Raw genomic sequence first — 16,802 nt, 5'->3', positions numbered from 1 at the left:
CAGTCTTGCACAATTCACAGCGCTTACCAGAGCACATACCCTCCCCAGTGTCTATCACCCAGTCACCCCATCCTTCCCACCCCACCCAGCAACGCTCAGTTTGTTTCCTGAGATTAAGAATTCCTCATATCAGTGAGATCATATGATACATGTCTTTCTCTGTTTGACTTATTTCACTCAACATAATACCCTCCAGTTCCATCCACGTCGTTGCAAATGGCAAGATCTCATTCCTTTTGATGGCTGCATAATATTCCATTGTATATATATACACCACATCTTCTTTATCCATTCATCTGTTGATGGACATCTTGGCTCTTTCCACAGTTTGGCTATTGTAGACATTGCTTATAGCAAGGTAATTCTTAAAAGCAAAATAAAAAAATCCGCAGGCAGAAAAAAATGAAAATTTGTTGTTAGCAGAACTTCTCTGAAAGTAATTCCAAAGGAACCTTGAAGCCTGGAAGAAATTACACCAGCTGAATATAAATCTACAGGAAGGAATAAAGAATACTGAAAATGGTAATCATGGGGGTAAATATATAAAGGTGTGTGTATGTGTGTGTATTTCCTCTTATTTTCTTTAAAAAATGGAAATTCTTTAAAACAATCTTAACAGTATATTATTGATTTTGTAACAAAGGTAGATGCAATATAAACAGCAATAGTGTAACAAGGACAGAGAAGGAAATCAGTCAGTATTGGAACAAAGGTACTGTATTTTACCAGATTAAGTCAGTATGAATCTGAAGTAGAATGTAAGATATAGAGGCATGTTGTAATTCCTAAAGTAATCATGAAGAAAATAACTGGAAAACTGCATGCAAAATATCAACACACAAATTAAAATGGTGTATTAAAATTCATTTTTAAAAAGCCTAGAAGGCAATAAAGAGGAAGCAGAGATATAAAAGACATGGGGCTTGGAAAACAGTGAAATGGCAGACGTGAATCCACTATATCAATAATCACATTAGATTCTATTAGACTAAATGCTCCAGAGAAAAGGCAGAGCTCATCAGATAGGGTAAAACAAAACAAAACAAAACAAAACAAGATCCAGCTGTAAATGCTGTCTGCTGGAAACATGAAATTAAAAAACACAAGTTGAAAGTAAAATGATGAAAAAACATATCATGCAAACAGTATCAATAAAGAGAGCTGAAGTGTTTGCATTAACATCAAACATACGTTAAAATGAGAAATATTACAAGACAAAGAGCAACGTTTTATAGTGATAAAAAGGCTAATACATTGAAACATATAACAGATAAGTTATATAATAGTCTCATGTGTTAGTAACAGAACCCCAAAATACACAAGCCAAAACTGACAGAATTGAAAGGTGAAGTGGATAATTCTACAACTACAGTAGGAGGTTTTAATAGTGTTGTTTCAGCAGTTGATAATACAGCTAGACAGAAAATAAGTGAGAATATAGAAGGCTTAAATATCAGTGCCAACCAAACTGGCCTATATAAAACACTACATAATAGAATATACATTATTTTCAAGTACATATGAAGCATTCTCCATTACTGGCAATAAAACAAGTCTTAATAAGTTTAAAAGGATTAAAATCAGACAAAGCATGTTCTTAACCACTATGGAATTAAATTAGAAATCAACAGTGGGGGCGCCTGGGTGGCTCAGTTGGTTAAAGCGACTGCCTTCGGCTCAGGTCATGATCCTGGAGTCCCAGGATCGAGTCCCGCATCGGGCTCCCTGCTCAGTGGGGAGTCTCCTTCTCCCTCTGACCCTCCCCCACTCATGTGCTCTCTCTCTCTCATTCTCTCTCTCTCAAATAAATAAAAATCTTTAAAAAAAAAATCAACAGTGGAATGAGATCTGCGAAGTTAGCCATTTGAGAATTAAACAACTTAACTTCTGAATAACCTGTGAGCCAAGAAATTATAAGCAAATTAAAAAATATCTTCAACAGAATGAAAATACAACATATTGAAATTGGTGGAGTGGTTAGAAATTTACAACTTTAATCACTTACATTAGGAAGAGAAATGTAAAATCAGTTATTTGAGCTTCCACCTTGAGATGTTAGAAGAAGAGCAAATTAAAACAAAAGGAGAGAGTAATATAAAGTATAGAAATCAGTGAACTAGAAAAGAGAAAAATCAATGAAATCAAAAGTTGATTCGTTGAAAAAAAATCATTGATAATCCTTTAGGCTAACATAAAATAGTAAGAGATAACATACAAGTGATCAAAATTTGGAATGAAAGAAGGGTCATCACTGCAGACCCCAAAGAGCTAAAATAATTGGAATATTATAAACAACTTTTTAAAAAAGATTTTATTTATTTGACAGAGACAGAGAGGGAACACAAGCAGGGGTAGTGGGAGAGGGAGAAGCAGGCTTCCTGCAGAGCAGGGAGCCCAACGCGGGGCTCGATCCCAGGACCCTGGGATCCTGACCTGAGCCGAAGGCAGATGCTAACTGACTGAGCCACCCAGGCACCCAATATGAACAAGCTTTTGTCAAAAAATTAGACAAGTTAAATGAACACATTCCTAGAAAGATCTAAATTATAAAACATGACATTCAGAAAGCGTCAACTCTCCACCTGGTTCTCCGTCTGAGGGTGGCTGTTAATTCTTCAGTCTTGAATTCAAAGTGCCCAATGATGGCATTGCTCTGCACTATAGCCATTTGCCCCAATTTAAGTTTAGAAATTACTAGTTTCAGTAATAGCTGAATCACTGGTTTTCTCAGTAGCTGTTCAAAATGTTAATAAAAGTTTTGTTGCATGGTAGCATTAAAAAAAAATAAAGAGAATATCCAAATTGAACTAAAGTAATTGAATTATTAATTAAAAGTCTTTTCCTAAAGGAGAGACAAACCAAGAAACAGACTCTTAATTATAGAGAACAAACTGGTGGTTACCAGAGGGGGTGGAGGGTATGGGTTAAATAGATGATGAGGAATAAGGATTGCCCTTGTTTTGATGAGCACCAAGTGATGTATGGAATTGTTGAATTGCTATATTGTATATCTGAAACTAATATAACACTATATGTTAAGTGGAATTAAAATCAAAACTAAAAAAAAAAAAAATTCTTTTCCTAAAGGAAAGCAGAGTGCAGATATAGCTTTACTGGTGAATTCTAGCAAACATATATGCAAAAAAATACAAATCCTACAAAAAAACTCTTCCATAAAGTGGAAGTTTTTAAAAACTTTACTGCCAACTTTTATGAGGTCACTATAACCCTGATACCAAAACAGGATTAAAACATCACAAAAAATGAAGACTACGAACCCTTTCTCTCAGGAGTATACATGCAAAATTCTTAAGATACTGGCAAAATAAATCCAGCAACCCATGAAAAGGATTATACACCATGACAAAGGAGGTTTGTTTCAGGAATGCAAGGTTGATTTAACATCAGAAAAATTATTGAATGTATTACCATTATATGACTAGATTCAAGTTCAAAACCCACATAATTACCTCAAAAGATGTACAAAATGTATTTTACAAAATCCAACAGCTATTCGTGGTTAAAAATAATAAGAAAGAGAAGTAAATTTCCTCAAATGAAAAACCTACCATTGACATCATGCTTAATGGTGAAAGAATACTCTTGCCCCTGCCCCCGACAAGATTAGGGAAGAAAACAAGAATGTCTGCTCTCATCATTTCTATTCAACATTGTTCTGTAGGTTCTAGCAAGTTCAAGTCAAGAAAAAGAACAGGCATCGACACTGGAAAGAACAGAAAAACTGTTCTTGTTTCTAAATAATGTAATCTTGTATGTAGAATATCCTGTGGATTCTACCAAAAACAAACAACTATATCATATGTGAACTTAGTACACGTTATAAGGACAATATAGAAAAATAAATTGTGTGTGTGTGTGTGTGTATATATATGGAATGAACACTCCAGAATTAAAATTGGGAAAACTGTTTTCTCCAGAATAGTATAAAAAATGCTTAGCAATGAATCTAACAAAATAAGTACAAGATCTATACACTGAAAATGATGAAACGTTGCTGAGAGTAATTGAAGACCTAAATAAATGGAGAGATGTACCATTTCATGGGTTGGAAAATTAAATATTGTTAGGCTGTCACTTTCCAAATTCATCTATGGATTCAAAGCAAACTCATTAGAATCCCAGCAAGCTTTTGTGTGGAAATTGACGAGCTGATTCTGATCAAAATTGACAAGTAAATCCAAAGGATATAAAAGAACCAGAACAATTTTTTAAAAGGTAGATTTACCCTACATAGTTTCAAAATTTATCATAAAGTCACAGTAGTCAAGACAATGTATTGATGTAATGTTAGACCTATAAATCAATGGAACAGAAGTCAGAAGTAAACCCACACACTTATGGTCAATTCATTTTGTATAAAGGTGCCAAGGTAACTTAATGGGAGAAAGAATAGTCTTTTTAATAAATGGTGCTGGAACTGTTGGATATCTGTGGACAAAAAAAAATTAGACTCATATGAGTCATACAAAAAAAAACGTAAAATAGATCATATATCTAAGAGAGCTAAAACTATAAAACTTAGAAGAAAATGTCAAAGTATTTATATTCTTAGGTTAGGAAACAGTTTCTTAGATGTGATGCCAGAAGCACAATCTGTAAAAGAAAAAAATTGATCATTTGGACTCCATAATTTAAAACTTGCTTTTCAAAAGTCCTCATTAAGAAAATGAAAATCCAAGTCATAGACTGGAAGAAAAAACTGACTAATCATACATCTGATAAAGGTCTTGGAGCTGTAATAATATATAATGAACTCTTACAACTCAGTATTGAGAGGGCAAACAACCGTTTTTAAAAGTAGCAAAGAATATATTCATATGGCTAATACACATATAAAAGATGCTCAGCCTCATCAGGCATTAGGTGTTGACCATATGCACAAACACTAAAATCCAAAACACTATACTAGATGTTGAAGAGAAACTGGAGACTTGTACTGCCGATGAGAATGTAAAATAGTACAGTCTCTTTGGAAAACAGTTTGTCAGTCTCTTGCAAAGGTAATCATATAGTTACCATGTGACCCAGCACTTTCACTGGTATCTGTCCAGGAGGAACAGAAACTTACATCCACACAAGACTTGTACATAAATGTTTACAGCAGCATTATTCTTAATAGCCCCAAACTGGAAACATTCAGTTGTTCATCGGTTGGTGAATCCTTAAACAATGTCATAAATCCATATGATGGAATACTAATCAGCAATAAAATAGATCAAACTACAAATACATGAAACAACATGAATGAATCTGAAAGCATTATGCTAACCAAAAGAAGCCTGACACAAAAGAGTTCATATGGTGTTCCTCGAGTTTTATGAAATTTCTAGAAAAAGTAAAACTCTAAAGACAAAGTAGATAGATTCGTGGTTGGCTGGAGCTGGGAATACAGATTGGACTGCAGATGGACACAGTGGAGCTTTTTTGCAGGTGATGGAATTGTTTTACAATTTGTGGGATGGTTGCATACCTTTATAAATTTACTAAAAATCATTAAACTGTATACTTGCAGTGAGTGCATTTATGGTATGTAATTATACTTCAGTAAAGCTTCATTTTTTTTAAAGATTTTATTTATTTATTTGAGAGAGAGAATGAGAGACAGCACGAGAGGGAAGAGGGTCAGAGGGAGAAGCAGACCCCCAGCTGAGCAGGGAGCCCAATGTGGGACTCGATCCCGGGACTTCCGGATCATGACCTGAGCCAAAGGCAGTCGCTTAACCATTCAGTAAAGCTTTTTAAGAAGTTCATCTGTATGTTCATTTATAAAAAAATGAAATAAACCAAAATGATGGTTATCTGTTGTTTGGGGATTATAGGCAGATTTTATTTTCTTTATATTTTCTCTACTTTTCAAGTTTTCTGTAATGAGTATGATTATTTTAATAAAAAATGTAAAAACAAAAAAACAAAAAAATTGTCTTTAAGGAGTGTTGGCAAGAAAAATGTTTAGGTTCAAGAATAATGAGAAAAATAGGAATTCAAAACTATTTTCATTAAATTTTAAAATGTCAAACTAAAGAAGCATGATTAGGGTTACTTACTTTTCATAAGCCAAATTCTGCCTATATCCTGTAATTCAGTTTTTTTTCTTTCTATAGTGTATGTCTGGATCCTATCAAGAAGCTAAAACTTTGCTGAAATCCTACTTCCAGCAACATGGCTATGGCTCCTGGATTGTGAAATCTCCCTGTATAGAGCAATTTAGTATGTGATTTAGGCAATCCATTGTCATATTAAAAATCTTTTATTTTTTGGTGTCTTTGACTAGTAAATATATTTTAAGAATTTGTGGTTTGCAGCTTTCAAAACCAAAGTCTTGCAACAGCGGTGTCCAGAGATTGCTGACAGTAATAATTTACATTAAAACATTGGGGAATTTTTTGTGGCCTTTTGGAAAAATTATTACCTGAGTCATTATGCAGCCATTTTGCCTTTATTTTTACAGGCATTATAAAGCCACTGCCCTTTTTGTAGTTTAAAAGAAAATTTCTTTTAAGTTTTTACTTTGAAGCTATCTATTTAGCAAATATACTCAACATTGTTTCTGGGTATCTCATTCAGGTTGTTTCTTTTTAAATTAAAAATTAGAATCCAGGAATACAAATAATAGTTTTTGCTCATTTGTTGATTAATTCAACAAACATTTGAGTGCCTAATATTTGCCAGTAACCATGCTTGTGTGATAGTGAAAAACAACTAGAACACCATTTCTCATGTCCAAGAAGTTTATGAATGCAAACTGCACATATACATGCAGAAAAATGTTAACCATGATCTTCTGATTAAAGGTCATCATAAATGCTTTTAAATAAGATTGACCATTTTCAAGTGTTGTGTAAGATCCATCCAAATGTGATTTAATATTTATGATTTAGATAAGTAGGGATTTCTGATAATCAACAAAAATTATTTAGCTTTACACTCATATTTGTTTATACAGTGATTAGATCAAAAGAGAAAGTTTAGTTATACTTGAATTAGGCTATATGTCTTCAGTGAAATGTTGAGTTTGTTCCATACTTCAGCCTCTTCAAACCTATTCCTTAGTTTCAATCACAGATTAATTAAACATTATTGGTCTCAAACTTTGTTCTTCTTAGCTTGGGTCTTTATAATCTCTGATGAGGTCAATATAAGTTTTTTGTTTTGTCTATTCTAAAAGTATCTTTGGAAGATTGAAATTGATACTGGTGGTTGTCATTCTTTGTTCAGAGATAGAAGCTTGATAGAAAGGACTCTAGACTGCCCTACATCAAAAACAGCAATGCTTATTGCCTCTTTTATGTTTTACGGTTGTAGAAGATATTTTGCTTGAAGAAAAGCAAACTTCAAAATTCAGACTTCTAAACTTCAACTTATAAAATTGTTCAAAAGCCATTAAATTAGTTACATCTAAATTTAAGTCCTCTTTTAGTCTCAGGTTCTGTTATCTGAGATAAACATTAAAGGATAGATAAAAATTGAGAAGGCTGAAATGAGAGAGGGGATGTATTCCAGCTGGAAATAATAAAGCAAAGATTAGATGGGAAATGTTACAGTGTTTGAGATTAGAATATAGAACACTGGATGGGAAAGTTGAGGGTTGAGTCTAGCAGATGTTCTTATTTGGGTCATCAGAAGGGAACCCTTGAAGGATTTTGTGTAGGAAAGTGACATACATTAAGACACCGTTCCAGAACATTTTTTTTGTTTACTTATTATGGAAATTTCCAAACATACAAAAATAGAATAGTAAATGAATCCTCATGTACCCATCACTCAGCTTCAATAATTATTAAAACATAGCAATCTTTATTTCGTATATATCTCCCCATGCTGGATTATGTTAGAACAAATGCCAGACAAGTTATTTTTTTTTAGTTTTATTTTTTAAGTAATTTTATTTAAATTCCAGTTAGTTAACATACAATGTAATACTAGTTTCAGGTGTACACTATAGTGATTCACCACTTCCCTGTATCACCTGGTGCTCATCACAACAAGTGCACTCCTTAATCCCCATCTCCTGTTTGACCCATTCCCCCAACCCACTTCCCTCTGGTAACCATCAGTTCTCTTTAGTTTAGTCTGTTTCTCAGTTTCTCTCATCTGAAAATACTTTGAGACACATCCGTGAAACATGAGAACTCTTTAATACACAGACACACACACATGTGTATAGCCACAATCCAGTTAGCACACCTTAAAAATTAATAGTAGTTCTCCCAATATCTATTAAGTGTTGTATAGATTGTTGGAATCAAGATCAAAATCAACATCCATATGTTGGAATTTTTGTGTTAAATATCTGTTAATCTATAGATTTTCTCTCACTTTTTTCCCTTTTAATTAGTTCCTGGAAAAAGCTAGGTTCTTAGTGGAGTCTTCCACAATCTCATTTTTGCTGCTTACATTTCCATAATGTCATTTAGTGTGTTTCTCTGTGATCTGTATTTCCAGAAATCAATAGTTAAATTTAGAGGCTTTCAAATAGAGGTTCAATTTTTTTAGCAAAAATACATCATAGGTAGTTTTGTGTACATTCATCACAAGACACAATGTGTGGGTTCTCTCTTTTTGTAATATTAGCAGTCATTGATCATTGCCCAATTCTGTTATTTCATTGGGGATTGCAGGTGATAAATTCTCTCATTAGATGGAATGCTTCTGTTAAATGTTTGCTTATAGATGATTTGATGACCTGGGATGCAGTTGGTACAAAGGCTAGATTGTTTCTCTGTATTTATGTTTTTGAAATAGTTGGTTCCCTATCATTTTTTAAAGTTCACCAGTGAGAATTTTTTTAATATCATTATGAATTTAAACACATTTTTGTTTCTCTCATTACAATTCATATTCATATTGTTCTCTTGTGTCAGTAGGAACCTATTCTAAACCTCTCAGTGTTTTTCTTCTAGTTGATGTTTCTAATGCTTTTTTAAGTAATTTTGTATGTTTTATTTTCTATTTGTTGCTGACATAGACATAAAACTAATTTTTTATGTTGGCTTTATATCCAGTGCCCCTGCTAAATTAATTTTAATAGTTTATCTGGAGAGCTTTTGGATTTTCTTCATACACAGTCACGTCATATGCGAATAATGACAGGTTTATTTCTTCTGATCCAATCTTTATCTTCTCAATTCTTTTTCTTGCCTTTTTTTGTACTGGCTATAACTTCCCAGTACAATGTGAATAGAAGTAGTGTAGCAGTGTCCTTGTCTTCTGTGAGAACCTTGTCACGTTGGTGCCTTTGTCTTCTGTACATGATCCCAGTAGTCTTTGTTAACTTCCTTTCTTTCTCTTATGACCAGATGTTCTTGCCTCATCTTGTGCATTTGTTGCTCCATTCTTGGAACTAGTCATTGCGCCTCCCCCTGCTCATGCATGGGTGCACATGTGCTTCCCCACCCTCTAAAAATAAATACATAAATCTATAAAAAATATATAAGATATCTGTAATACATGGTATTATACAGAAACATCTAGCTTTATCCCTGGCCCTTCCTGAGAATATGTGTGCATGTGTACTTTCTGGCTTTATATATACACACATAAATATATGTATATGCATATGTACAGAAAATTATTAGGTTTTTCATTTCTTTATTTTTAATGTAATCATACACACACACATAAATATATGGATAGTCACTTGGGTTGTTTTATATTTTTTTGCTATTACAGTGCTCTAGTGGTAGGGTTTTTTTTTTTAATTTTTAACATATAATGTATTATTGTTTCAGTGGTACAGGTCTGTGATTCATCAGTCTTACACAATTCACAGTGCTCACCATATTACCTACCCTCCCCAATGTCCACCCAGCCCCCCATCCCTTCCACCCCCTTCCACTCCAGCAACCCTCAGTTTGTTTCCTGAAATTAAGAGTCTCTTATGGTTTGTCTCCCTCTCCAGTTTCATCTTGTTTCATTTTTCCCTCCCTTCCCCTATGATCCTCTGCCTTGTTTCTCAAAATCCTCATATCAGTGAGATCATATGATATTTATCTTTTATCTGATTGACTTATTTTGCTTAGCATAATACCCTCTAGTTCCATCCACGTCACTGTAAATGGCAAGATTTCATTTTTTGATGGCTGCATAATATTCCATTGTATATATATACCACATCTTCTTTATCCATTCATCTGTCGATGGACATCTAGGCTATTTCCATAGTTTGGCTATTGTGGACATTGCTGCTGTAAACATTGGGGTGCACGTGCCCCTTCATATCACTACATTGGAATCTTTGGGGTAAATACCCAGTAGTACAATGGCTAGGTCATAGGGTAGCTCTATTTTCAACTTTTTGAGGAACCTCCATACTGTTTTCCAGAGTGGCTGCACCAGCTTACAGTTCCACCAACAGCGTAGGAGGGTTCCCCTTTCTCCGCATCCTCACCATCTGTCATTTCCTGACTTGTTAATTTTAGCCATTCTGACTGGTGTGAGGTGCTATCTCATTGAGGTTTTGATTTGGATTTCCCTGATGCTGAGTGATGTTGAGCACTTTTTCATGTCTGTTGACCATTTGGATGTCTTCTTTGCAGAAATGTCTGTTCATGTCTTCTGCCCGTTTTTTGATTGGATCATTTGTTCTTTGGGTGTTGAGTTTGATAAGTTCTTTATAGATTTTGGATACGAGCCCTTTATCTGATATGTCGTTTGTAAATATCTTCTCCCATTCTGTCGGTTGTCTTTGATTTTGTTGACTGTTTCCTTTGCTGTGCAAAAGCTTTTTATCTTGATGAAGTCCCAGTAGTTCATTATTGCCCTTGCTTCCCTTGACTTTGGCAGTGTTTCTAGGAAGAAGTTGCTGCAGCTGAGGTCGAAGAGGTTGCTGCTTGTGTTCTCCTCAAGGATTTTGATGGATGCCTGTTTTGTGTTTTTAGGTTGCTTAGAGCAGAAGAGACTAGAAAGTCAGGAGGCCATAACAGTAGCCTAATAAGTAATGATGACCCCAACCAAGGTTGTGACCAGTTATTAAGGGAAAGATAAATTGAAGCAGTGATGAGGAGATATGACCTAAAAATAGGATATATGAAACAAAGGAGAAGACAAGATGAAAATGATACCATGGGTACGTACTATACAGTGGCTGAGCTAGAAATTGGAAGTATTTTAAATATAAGTAGAGGAGTCAAGAATGATGTGGCTGAAAATATTTGAAGATTTGACATATATTTTTAAGGTGGTAATAAGATCATCAAGTAGAGATATTCAGCAATTAGAAATACAGGTATAGGGACCTTTGAGAAAGTTTTAGAGTAAGGATAAAAAATTAGGAATCACTTGCAAAGAGGCAATTCTCAAATTGTGAGAAAAGATGTTTGCCTTTTCTTGGGGAGCATGAAAAAAAGAATATTAGGGCTAGATTCCCAAGAAACTCTTACATTTTGCATTTGGAAAAATAAGAGGAAGCAACAGGTGGGTGAAGAGTGAGGTTGGCAGAAAGAGGAATTTCAAAGACTAGAATAGGCATTCTCAAGTGTTCTACAGGTCAAGGAGAATAAGAATTGGAAAAATATCACTGGAATTGACAACCAAGAATCTACAAATGACTAAAATAGCAGTTCCCCGAGCTGAGTGCTCAGAAAAGGCATCACTCCAGGGTACTCTGATTGAGCAGATCTGGGAAAAGCCCCCAAATCTACATTTTAACAAGTTATTGCAGATAATTTGATGTGGGTAGTACATTGACCACGCTGAAAAACACCACCCTGCAAAGTAATAAAATTTTGGTGGTAGCAAAAAGATTAGTCACAATTAAGGAATAAATGAGAGATGAGGATTTGGAGTCAGTGATTGAATTCTATTCTTTCTAGCAGCTTGGTGGTGAGACTAATGAGGCTGTGTTTGGGTTTTTTGGATTTCTTTGCTTGTAAGATAGAGATTTCATCAATGTGCATGAATTTATAGTGGAGCCACCTAATGTGATATTGATGACTTGTTTTGGGGAATAGTGGATGTCAGGTCAGATAATTGGCCTAGTTGCAATCAGATCAGCTCTGCTTAGGGAATTTGGGGTGATGTGAATGTATTACTGAACTGGCTCAAGCCAAAATGGGGGAAATAAACTATGAGTACGTAGAATTAAGTGGAAGTAAAGCAGTTTCACGGAGAGGGCAAATATTGAGCGAACAGGAGATTGTATTCAGGGTATTTTCGAAGTTTGAATTCTTAGATATTTAACTCTAGCCTGTATTTTGTCAGGTTTCCTTCACCTTCAGTCAGTTATTAGAAATAATAGTTGAAATCTAGGCATAAAAAATGCTTATAAATTGAGATTTAGTGTTCATTCCATTCAATCTTTGAGGGATCTTTGTGGTGCCAGGGATAGCTAGTGTCCTGGACAGTCAACCCTGGCCTTAGGCATACTGTCATTTACCCCTATGTTCAGTAATGCCATTTTCTTGTCTGTGCTGTGGTATGAAAAAGTTTAGAAAACAGCATTCTAAACTTTTTTTTAGGTTTTTTTTTAAAATTCAATTTAGTTAACATATACTGTATTATTAGTTTCAAGGGTAGAATTTAGTGATTCATCAGTTGCATATAACACCCAGTGCTCATTACATCAAGTGTCCTCCTTAATGCTCATCACTCAGTTACCTCATCTACCCATTCACCTCCCTTCCAGCAACCCTCAGTTTGTTTCCTACAGTTAAGAGTCTCTTACAGTTTGCCTGTTTTTATCTTATTTTTCCTTCTCTTCCTCTATGCTCTGTGTTTTGTTTCTTAAATTCAACATGAGTGAAATCATATGGTATTTGTCTTTCTCTGATTTATTTCGCTTAGCATAATACACTCTAGCTCCATCCACGTTGTTGCAAATGGCAAGATTTCATTCTGTTTGATAGCTGAGTAATATTCCCACACACACACACACACACCACATCTTTATCCATTCATCTGTTGATAGACATCTGGGCTCTTTCCACATTTTGGCTATTGCAGACATTGCTGCTATAAACATTGGGGTGCAGGTGCCCCTTCAAATCACTATTTTTGTGTCCTTTGGATAAATACCTAGTAGCACAATGCTGGGTCATAGGATAGCTCTATTTTTCATTTTTTGAGGAACCTCCATCCTGTTTTCCAGAGTGGCTGCACCAGTTTGCATTCCTACCAACAGTGTAAGAGGGTTCCCCTTTCTCCCTATCCTCACCAACATCCATTGTTTCCAGGGTATTATGTTTGAGCCATTCTGACCAGGGTGAGGTGGTATATCTCATTGTGGTTTTGATTTGTATTTCCCTGATGATGAGTGGTGGTGAGCATTTTTTCATGTGTCTGTTAGCCTTTTGTAGGTCTTCTTTGGAGAAATGTGTGTGCATGTTTTCTGCCCATTTCTTGACTGGAATTTTTGGTTTTGGGGTGTTGAATTTGGTAAGTTCTTTATAGATTTTGGATAGTAGCCCTTGATCTGATACGTCATTTGCAAATATCTTCTCCCATTTCATAGGTTGCCTTTTAGTTTTGTTGATTGTTTCCTTTGCTGTGCAGAAGCTTTTTATCTTGATGAAATCCTAATAGTTCATTTTTGCTTTTGTTTCCCTCACCTCTGGAGGCTGTCTAGTAGAAAGTTGCTGAGGCTGAGGTCAAAGAGGTCAAAGTGGTCCAGTTTCATTCATCTGCATGCTGCTGTCCAGTTTTCCCAAAACCATTTGTTGAAGAAACTGTCTTTTTTCCTTTGGATATTCTTTCCTGCTTTGTCAAAGATTAGTTGACCATAGAGTTGAGGGTCCATTTCTGGGTTCTCTATTCTGTTCCATTGATCTATGTGTCTGTTTTTGTGCCAGTACCATATTGTCAATGATTACAGCTTCCTAAAATTTTTAATAAAAGATGTGGTGGTGGTGGTCATGTCTTAAGGCTCTGGGGCACCTGGGTGGCTCAGTCGGTTAAGCATCTGCCTTCGGCTCAGGTCATGATTCCAGGGTCCTGGAATCCAGCCCCACATCGGGCTCTCTGCTCAGTGAGGAGCCTGCTTCTCTCTCTCCCTCTGCCTGCCGCTCCACCTGCTTGTGCTTTCTCTCTTTCAAATAAATAAAATCTTCTTTTTTTAAAAAGGCACTACCTGTAGGGAGTAGATCAGACATTTATTTATATCTGTGTAAGAAACAGTTTCTTGGGGGGTACCTGCGTGGCTCAGTCAGTTAAGCGTCTGCCTTTGGCTCAGGTCATGATCCCAGGGTCCTGGGACCGAGCCCACATCGGGCTCTCTGCTCAGTGGGGAGCCTGCTTCTTCCTCTCCTTCTGCTTACCACTCTGCCTACTTGTGTTTCTCTCTGTCAAATAAATAAATAAAACCTTTAAAAAAATTTCGTGGTTGGGTAGTACTTTTGGATAATTATATTTCATTTTGCACATAAGGTAAAGTGACATGACTGAGCATTACTTTAAGGAAGCCTTAGATGAAATTTGTGAAAAATAATTTGAGTATAATATATGCATTAAATATGTACAAATACTTTGAAAATATTGATGGGGACTGGATATGAATGTTGTCAAGCTTCATAACAACTGTTAATAAAGAATCACTGATATTTTCAAATGCAAGTTTATTTTCTTTGAGAATGAACTGAAATTGATGGTTCCTAGATAAAGATAATTGTTCTTTGATGTGAAAAAGGAAAAAGAATATTAACAGGAAACATGAGAATTTCCTCTTTAGAAATCTTTGATCCTGATACCATCCTATAAATTAAGTTGATTTAAAGTACAACTTACTCTGTCACCTCTTATGTTATAATAGATGTCAAAAATATCTGATTGTTTGTTTTAATAGTACCAAGGGAGCATCCTGATGACCAAAACAGCACATGTATTAGTATACTTGTCAGAGTTTTGCTTTGCACTTTGACTATAGAGGAAATTCGCTATTGGAGAAGAAGCATTCTAATGTGTAACTTGTTTGGAGAGATGACTTAATATAATTAAGCTACATCTGTGGATGCTTTTCCAGAATTTTAGTAATTTTTTTCTATCCACTCTCTTTGAATTATTCCATTAATTGAAAAATATTTAAAGTACAGTTTTATATCATTTTCAAATTAAACTTTGAATATTATAGCTCTGAGACTGTCAAACTTTACTATCTGAGAATTAAAAATATGATGGTGGCATTGCTTTCAGTGTTCTTTACCATGGGAAAATCGTTGATTTTTTTTTTTTTTTGGAGTCCACCACAATTATTCTTCCAGTTTATTTACTACTTCCTAGTTCTTTAATAATACCCTGTTTTTTTAGCCAATTAGAATAATTCTGTTTTTTTTTTAAATACAGTCTGTCTTTCCTGCTGTATTGTCTTATGCTCTTCCCTCAACTGTGTGAGACCAATATCTCCAGTCCATCTTACATATGACAACTTATATTTATAGCAGTCTATTTTAAATTGATAACAACTTAAGTTTGAATGCATTCTGAAGCTCTACCTTTTTAGTCCACCAACCCACATTTTGTTTTTGATGTCACAGCTTACATCTTTTTATCTTGTTTATTCCTTAACTAATTATTGTAGTTCGTTATTTTTCCTACTTTTGTCTTTTAACTTTCATATTATCCTTAAAATTGATCCACTACATTAAACAAATTCCTTTAACCTTTCTTGTAAGCGTGTTCAGTGGTGATGAACTTCTTTATACTTTAGCTTTTGCTTATCTGGAAAACTCTATCCTTCAATTTTGAAGAACAGTTTGAAGAGTATTTTTGGTTGGCAAGTTTTCTTTTTTTTCCTTTCAGCACTTTGACTCTATCATGCCACTCTTTTCTGGCCTGCTGAAAAATCTGATAATCTTCTGGGGATTTCCTTCTATATAACAATTTGTTTTTCTCTTGCTCCTTTTAAGATTCTCTCCTTGTCTTTAAGTTTTGACATTTTAATTATAACGTGTCTTGGTGTGGGTCTCTTTTGGTTCATCTGAGCTGGAACTCCTTGGGCTCTTTGGGTCTGGATGTTCTTTCCCCAGGTTAGAGAAGTTTGCAGCCATTATTCTTCATAAGTTTTCTTACCCTTTCTTTCTCCTTCTGGAACTTCTGCAATGCAAATATTTGCTTGATATTGTCCCATAAGTCTTAAGCTGTCTTCATCTGTTTCATTCCTTTTTCTTTATGCTGCTCTGACTGAGTGAGTTCCACTGCCCTGTGATCAGGTTCACTGATTGTTTCTTCTTTCTTCTGCCTCATCTAGTCTACTAAGAGTCCCTCTATTGTATTTTTTAGTTCACTTATTGTAGTCTTCAGCTCTCTGACTTCTTTTTGGTACTGTCTTACATATTTCTGCCTCTTTGTTAAAACTCTCACTTTGTTTATTCATTCTTGAGCTCAGTGAGCATCTTTATGCCCATTGTTTTGTACTTTATCAGGTAAATGTGTATCTCCATTTCATTAAGGACTTGTTGAGGTTTTATTTTGTTCTTCATTTGAAATATACTCCTTTGTTCCTTGACACTCTGGTTGGTTTCTGTGCATTAGCTAAAACAGTGTTGTAGGAGTGGCCTCAGGTAGGGGATGAACCTTATTGTTCAAACTCATCTTAGCTTTTATTGTCTAGCTTTTGTGATTGTCCAAGCAATCTATTTCTTTTAGGTTTTTTTTTTTTAGTTTGTTTTTAAGTTTTTATTTAGATTCCAGTTAGTAGCACACCCTCAACTACTGGAAACTATTCAGTATTTTCTATTTATATATACATATATATAAACACAGTATGCTGTATTTCAGTACAGTATTGAAATTCTCTTTTATTTTTAAAAGCTCCTAGTAGTTGAGGGTGTGCCAAGACCTCTCAGTGTCTCAAA

The 16,802-nt window shown here is 35.0% G+C and overlaps 1 protein-coding gene across 1 annotated transcript in view; it reads left to right on the top strand.

Moving 5' to 3' along the window:
* Positions 1 to 6,236, top strand: part of ADAD1 (adenosine deaminase domain containing 1) — a 54,821-nt gene extending 48,585 nt beyond the window's left edge. Inside the window, exon 12 of the mRNA XM_021681481.2 lies at positions 6,123 to 6,236. Coding sequence (XP_021537156.1) covers positions 6,123 to 6,236 — 114 coding nt within the window. The remainder of the gene's footprint in view (positions 1 to 6,122) is intronic.
* The last annotated feature ends 10,566 nt before the right edge of the window (positions 6,237 to 16,802 follow it).

Source organism: Neomonachus schauinslandi, chromosome 2 (genome assembly GCF_002201575.2).
Source record: "Neomonachus schauinslandi chromosome 2, ASM220157v2, whole genome shotgun sequence".
NCBI lineage: Eukaryota > Metazoa > Chordata > Mammalia > Carnivora > Phocidae > Neomonachus > Neomonachus schauinslandi.
The sequence above is the reverse complement of the archived record's forward strand: the minus strand, read 5'-3'. Positions and strand labels throughout refer to the sequence as shown.